Below are 7,723 nucleotides of genomic sequence, written 5' to 3' on the forward strand. Positions count from 1 at the left end.
GAATGCCTGGCCCTCGACAGATTGGCCACCTCTCAGAATGCCTGGCCCTCGACATCTTGGCCACCTCTCAGAATGCCTGGCCCTCGACATCTTGGCCACCTCTCAGAATGCCTGGCCCTCGACATCTTGGCCACCTCTCAGAATACCTGGCCCTCGACATCTTGGCCAACTCTCAGAATGCCTGGCCCTAGACATCTTGGCCACCTCTCAGAATGCCTGGCCCTCGACATCTTGGCCATCTCTCAGAATGCCTGGCCCTCGACATCTTGGCCACCTCTCAGAATGCCTGGCCCTCGACATCTTGGCCACCTCTCAGAATGCCTGGCCCTCGACATCTTGGCCATCTCTCAGAATGCCTGGCCCTCGACATCTTGGCCACCTCTCAGAATGCCTGGCCCTCGACATCTTGGCCACCTCTCCAGAGCGAACAGTGGCTGAAGACGGTGTTGAGTATCCCCATTAGAGGCACTTTGGACTCCCTGGGCGTTTCCAGTACACTCCAGCTCCTCTGGCTCATTCAGGTAATCCCCACCCCCACAGACCGGGTGGATCAATTATTAACACATTTGTTTTCTCTGCTCTCCTCCCTGTCTAACCTCATTTGCATAGCAGCCGTTTAATGTTAATGCTCTGTGTTCAAGAGGAGTGTTGACACTGACTGGGGTGTTTTCAATCTACAACAGGAAGAGAGGAAAAACTAATACAGATTACCATACAACTCAGTGGTCTGTTTTAAGTAAAGTACCCCATACATACTACAACTCAGTGGTCTGTTATCCATCCATACTACAACTCAGTGGTCTGTTATCCATCCATACTACAACTCAGTGGTCTGTTATCCATCCATACTACAACTCAGTGGTCTGTTATCCATCCATACTACAACTCAGTGGTCTGTTATCCATCCATACTACAACTCAGTGGTCTGTTATCCATCCATACTACAACTCAGTGGTCTGTTATCCATCCATACTACAACTCAGTGGTCTGTTATCCATCCATACTACAACTCAGTGGTCTGTTATCCATCCATACTACAACTCAGTGGTCTGTTATCCATCCATACTACAACTCAGTGGTCTGTTATCCATCCATACTACAACTCAGTGGTCTGTTATCCATCCATACTACAACTCAGTGGTCTGTTATCCATCCATACTACAACTCAGTGGTCTGTTATCCATACATACTACAACTCAGTGGTCTGTTATCCATCCATACTACAACTCAGTGGTCTGTTATCCATCTATACTACAACTCAGTGGTCTGTTATCCATCCATACTACAACTCAGTGGTCTGTTATCCATCCATACTACAACTCAGTGGTCTGTTATCCATCCATACTACAACTCAGTGGTCTGTTATCCATCCATACTACAACTCAGTGGTCTGTTATCCATCCATACTACAACTCAGTGGTCTAGTGATGTAAACTATCCCCTCATGAGGAGGGCTCAGTGGTCTGTTGTTGTTGTACCGTAGGCTAAAACTCAAGAGTTAAAACCCAGCCAGGTCCCCTCTACTCATGGGTCATAGCCGATGGTTCTGTGTATAGCAATGAGGCCAAACAGCTGGAACAATCCACTGTGGTTTCACATTCATATACGCCGAGCGAGCAGAGCGCTCAATGTTTGGCTTTTTCCTGGATCCTGTCCATCCCCATCCTTTAGAATACGTTGTGATTATGAATCATTATGAATCATTATGAATCATTGTGAATCATTATGAATCATTGTGAATCATTATGAATAATTTTGAATCATTATGAATCATTATGAATCATTATGAATCATTGTGAATCATTATGAATCCCATTTCCATGGCTGCGGTTGTGTGTTGAGGGCACATTTGTGATACAGCATGTGTGATTGGAGGGTGACCTGGATATCAAAATTAGATATCCACTCGCAAGTTAACCTTAGTGGAAATGTCAGATTGTAACATTGTACCAGATGTAGGATCTTTATTTGATCACTCCTTTATTGCTGAGAATATTCCTGCACAGCAGGAAATGCAAAGTTGTAGTGTATTTGAGTTTTTAAAAGGCTGCTAACCTTTTTGCATTTCCACTTGATTTGCCCTAAACAAAAAAATGCATCGACCTGTAAAAAATGTGTATTAATTATGATCCACATAATAATTCACACTTCCTGTTGCTGCAGGATATTTTTTTCTGCTGTAGCAAACTGGCTCAAATTAAGATCCCACATCTGTATGTCAATAAGGGATATAACACCCTTTTTCTACGTGCACTTAACAACAATTGGGTACACTGTAGCTCAGTGTTTCCCAAACACTAGGCTACAGATGCACATTTAGTTGTTTTGTCCTAGCACTACACAGCTGATTCAAACAATCAAAGCTTAATGACGAGTTGATTATTTTAATCAGCTGTGTAGTGCTAACAGAAACAAAACAAAACGTGCACCCCTTGAGGTCCCCGGGACAGAGTTTGAGAAACACTGCTGTTGTCTGTTGTTCCCATTTCCAAACATTTGGCATTCCCTGAATGTTATGCTACAGGGATATATAGAGGAGAATCGTAATTTGAACGTTGGCAAGGGTTATACAGTTGAGGAGAGTGCTTGTGCTTCACCACGTCTTAGACTGCATTAATCATGTAACCGGCCGAAGCATCAGCCTGGTCCAGTCTCCTCTCCTCTGGGGGACAAGCTCTAATCTCTCTGCGTAAGGTATCCATCCAAGACATTAGTTATGTTTGCTCTCTCTGGCCAGCAACATGATTGGATGAAACACAGGAAATAGAAATTGGTAAAAGATTGAAATTAACTTGTCATATTATGTCATTTTCCAACCTCTGTGTGTCAAGCTGTTTTGATTTATAGGAGGAGTTGGGGCCACAGAGGAGTTGGGGCCACAGAGGAGTTGGGGCCACAGAGGAGTTGGGCCCCACAGAGGAGCTGGGCCCCACAGAGGAGCTGGGCCCCACAGAGGAGTTGGGGCCACAGAGGAGTTGGGGCCACAGAGGAGTTGGGGCCACAGAGGAGTTGGGGCCAAAGAGGATTTGGGGCCACAGAGGAGTTGGGGCCACAGAGGAGTTCGGGGCCACAGAGGAGTTCGGGGCCACAGAGGAGTTGGGGCCACAGAGGAGTTGGGCTCCACAGAGGAGCTGGGCCCCACAGAGGAGCTAGGCCCCACAGAGGAGTTGGGCCCCACAGAGGAGTTGGGCCTCACAGAGGAGCTGGGCCTCACAGAGGAGCTGGGTCTCACAGAGGAGCTGGGCCTCACAGAGGAGCTGGGCCTGAGCACGAGCAGTATCTTTTTGAGAAACGAGGAAAACAACAAATCATTTACAGTAACTATTGAGGTCAGTGAGGCAAATTATTTTTGACACCACACGCTGTGCCTATGCAAATGAACTAGAAAATGGATCTGTAAATACAGAGCCCGTTCCCGGGTTTAATTTATCCAAATATGTTAAGGTCTTCATAATTATAATCATGACCACAGCAATCTGCATCTCTGTTGTGTTGTTCTTCAGTCTCGTAACAAATCAGCAAATTGCCCCACTGTGTGTGTTTTCTTCTAGCCTGTAACTGATTTCTATTCTTACCATGTATGTTTCACATATCAGCCAAAAGTCCCCCTCGTACAGAAACGAAAAACTGGAATGCCTTGCAGCTATAGAATCTGCAAAAGCAAAGCATTTTCCTTGCGTGTCCTCATGAGGCACTTATTTCATCACAGAGTAGAGAATTTATGGCCACCTTTTCAAAACAGACACTTTTCTAAACTATGTTGAGCTCATCATTTGGACAGACAGTGGTCTATCTGAATTAATGTGTATTTTCACAACAACAACAAATAAGTGTTGATATGATGTGGTGTTTGTCATATAAGCCGAATACAACGGGTGTGGACTTTATCGTGAAATGCTTGCTTACAAACCATTCCCAACGATGCAGAGTTTAAAAAATAATGTACTAGCAACACTAGAGGAGTAAAATAAAATGCACAAGAATTAAGCTATATACATCAATGTGGAGCTATATACAGGAAGTACCAGATCAATGTGGAGATATAAACCGGAAGTACCAGATCAATGTGGAGTTATATACAGGAAGCACCAGATCAATGTGGAGTTATATACAGGAAGTACCAGTACCAGATCAATGTGGAGTTATATACAGGAAGCACCAGATCAATGTGGAGTTATATACAGGAAGTACCAGTACCAGTACCAGTACCAGATCAATGTGGAGCTATATACAGAAAGTACCAGATGAATGTGGAGTTATACAGGGAGTACCAGATCAATGTGGAGCTATATACAGGGAGTACCAGTACCAGATCAATATGGGGCTATATACAGGAAGTACCAGATCAATGTGGAGTTATATACAGGAAGTACCAGATCAATGTGGAGTTATATACAGGAAGTACCAGATCAATGTGGCGCTATATACAGGAAGTACCAGATCAATGTGGAGCTATATACAGGAAGTACCAGATCAATGTGGAGCTATATACAGGAAGTACCAGATCAATGTGGAGCTATATGCAGGGAGTACCAGATCAATGTGGAGTTATATACAGGAATTACCAGATCAATGTGGAGTTATACAGGGAGTACCAGATCAATGTGGAGCTATATACAGGGAGTACCAGATCAATGTGGAGCTATATACAGGAAGTACAAGTACCAGATCAATGTGGAGCTATATACAGGAAGTGCCAGTAGCAGATCAATGTGGAGCTATATACAGGAAGTACCAGTACCAGATCAATGTGGAGCTATACAGGGAGTACCAGATCAATGTGGAGTTATACAGGGAGTACCAGATCAATGTGGAGCTATATACAGGGAGTACCAGATCAATGTGGAGCTATATACAGGAAGTACCAGTATCAGATCAATGTGGAGCTATATCCAGGGTGTACCAGATCAATGTGTAGCTATATACAGGGAGAACCAGTACCAGATCAATGTGGAGCTATATACAGGGAGTACCAGTACCAGATCAATGTGCAGAGGTACAAGGTATTTGAGGAAGATATGTACATGAAGACAGGGTAAAGTGACTAGGCATCAGGATAGATAATAATAAGGTATTTGTGGTAGGTATGTACATGAAGGCAGGGTAAAGTGACTAGACATCAGGATAGATAATAATAAGGTATTTGAGGTAGATATGTACATGAAGGTAAAGTATCTAGGCATCAGGATAGATAATAATAAGGTATTTGAGGAAGATATGTACATGAAGACAGGGTAAAGTGACTAGGCATCAGAATAGATAATAATACGGTCTTTGAGGAAGATATGTACATGAAGGTAAAGTGACTAGGCATCAGAATAGATAATAATAAGGTATTTGAGGTAGATATGTACATGAAGGCAGGGTAAAGTGACTAGGTGTGCGTGTTGTCTATCTAATCATTCCATCCAAACAATGCTATAATGGCCATATACTTAATGAGTCTAAAACCCCTTCTCTGTCTAAACCTTTTGGTCACATATCTATATCGTATCATCACTCCCATTGCCATGCAAGACAAAACAAAAATGCATCTGCACCAAAGTAATAAACTTGTTGTGTCTTTCTCTTTTAGCCAAAGCGTTGTGCAGCCCTGCCCAGCCTCCACTATGCTCCATCGGCTGAACTTAAAGATGCTCTCCCCATCTGTTGGGACTGTGGCCGTGTCCAGACGAACCCCAGTCTCTCCCAACAGGCAGAGCAAGAGATAAAATGTGTGAACCGTCTGCTGGCCTGTTAGCTGGCATGTTATTAACAATAAGAGGATGCAACAGAGACTGCGTGTCACAGTACGTTGTTTTGCCATGTGTACGCGACTAAGCATCTTTCAATCCAAAATGTCATCAGCTTGGTTTCTACTGTATCTAAGGGATTTCTTGGACCCTGTGTCTCCAGCCTGTAATCCAAATTGATATGCAAGCAAAACAAAGGTGAAACCATGGTGAAACCATGGGTAAACGTAGGGAAACCACGGTGAAACAATGGTGAAACCATGGTGAAACGATGGTGAAACAATGGGGAAACAAAGGTGAAACAAAGGTGAAACCACGGTGAAACAAAGGTGAAACCACCGTGAAACAATGGTGAAACCACGGTGAAACAATGGTGAAACAAAGGTGAAACCACGGTGAAACAACGGTGAAACGTAGGGAAACCATGGTGAAACAATGGTGAAACAAAGGGAAACCATGGTGAAACAATGGTGAAACCACGGTGAAACGTAGGGAAACCACGGTGAAACGTAGCGATACCATGGTGAAACAATGGTGAAACAAAGGGAAACCATGGTGAAACAATGGTGAAACCACGGTGAAACCACGGTGAAACGTAGGGAAACTACGGTGAAACAAAGGGAAACCACGGTGAAACAAAGGGAAACCACGGTGAAACGTAGGGAAACCACGGTGAAACGTAGGGAAACCACGGTGAAACCATGGTGAAACCATGGTGAAACCACGGTGAAACCACGGTGAAACATAGGGAAACCAAGGTGAAACAGAGCATATCAATTCAGATTCCAGACTACATGAAAAAGGTCCCAGGACTCAGAAAGATACTAAGCTATTCCCACAAACAACATTTTGGATCGGAAGATGCGTAGTCGCAAAGTAATTCATGAACCTCCTATGGTGCTGATCTGTCAGTGAGAACGGTTAAAAGTTTGACATTTTCCAACTGGACTAGCCAGATGATGTTACAGAGCTAACCTGGACTCAGGGGTTAGACATAACATAGTAAACGTAAATCTGGAAAAAAACACTCAAATGATTATGATATTTTGCATTTCATAAGATACTGCATGTATTCATTTGTGGATGTCCATTATCCATTTTGTACAATATGTTACGAATTACAATCTGTACAATGTTATGAATTTAGAATACGTATTCAATTATTACATGTTACGCCCCTCCACAGCTTTTTCCTGCAATCCATAATCCATAATCATTCATCATTATGCTTAATTCTATCTAAAAAATATATATTGTCTATCTTTCGGCAAAGGTTTGTGAGTGCAAGATTATGTTATAATAGTTTTATTGCATCAAATGGTTGTTTTATGCAACAGAACAGAGTACTCTTAACTATCGTGTGTGTTCTACTGAGGATGGGCCTCTGGGAGATAACACTGACAGGAGATTTACCATGTACTTTGGGTGATAAAACCTAAAGAACATTCCAGAGCACATGAGGTAATGTTTCTGTTCTATACCGTAACAGAGAGAGATGGTTCCAGTTTGGAGTCGCAGGGCCAGACACTGGTCTATACAATGTAAAACTGTTGACACAGCAGATGCTGTCTGCTATGTATTATAGATATCTTTCATACAAATCTTAACCTTGTGACCCATTCTATATACTGTAAATATATGTGTAGGATGGTGTGTATAGACATTATGGACAGAATATGAACAGAAAAGCAGTAGTTACAATGAACAAATACATAAATGCAACATGTAAAGTGTTGGTCTGATGTTTCAATGTTCCATACAAGCTTATTTCGCTCAAATTTTGTGCACATACTTGTTTACGTCCCTGGTAGCATGGCTCTCGAATTTCGCCTCTCCCGAGTCCACACGGGAGTTGCAGTGATGGGACAAGCCCGTAACTACCAATTTGGGAGAAAAAGGGGGTAAAAAGAAAGTTAATTAAAAAAAAGTCAAATATACATATGAACTGGGTTAAACAGTATGTAAACATTATTAAAGTGACCAGTGTTCAA

General features: G+C 42.7%; 1 protein-coding gene across 1 annotated transcript; it reads left to right on the top strand.

Moving 5' to 3' along the window:
- The first annotated feature begins 212 nt into the window (after positions 1–212).
- LOC149979891 (uncharacterized) lies at positions 213–7,462 on the top strand. Its single transcript, XM_090189079.1, has 3 exons — positions 213–492; positions 2,848–3,329; positions 5,576–7,462. The coding sequence occupies exons 1-3, from the start codon at positions 213–215 to the stop codon at positions 5,738–5,740; spliced, it is 927 nt and encodes a 308-aa protein (XP_090045205.1). The 3' UTR covers positions 5,741–7,462.
- Positions 7,463–7,723: the final 261 nt, after the last annotated feature.

The sequence above is a fragment of the Oncorhynchus mykiss genome, chromosome 11 (genome assembly GCF_057628025.1).
Source record: "Oncorhynchus mykiss isolate SJ-2025 chromosome 11, ASM5762802v1, whole genome shotgun sequence".
In the NCBI taxonomy this organism is placed as follows: Eukaryota; Metazoa; Chordata; class Actinopteri; order Salmoniformes; family Salmonidae; genus Oncorhynchus; species Oncorhynchus mykiss.

Bases quoted from the DNA above. Each gene is read 5' to 3' on its own strand.
- LOC149979891 (XM_090189079.1), top strand. From the start codon at position 213: ATGCCTGGCCCTCGACATCTTGGCCATCTCTCAGAATGCCTGGCCCTC. The intron at 493-2,847 runs GTACACTCCAGC...TTTGATTTATAG, and splicing joins GGACTCCCTGGGCGTTTCCA to GAGGAGTTGGGGCCACAGAG. The intron at 3,330-5,575 runs GTCAGTGAGGCA...TTTCTCTTTTAG, and splicing joins CATTTACAGTAACTATTGAG to CCAAAGCGTTGTGCAGCCCT.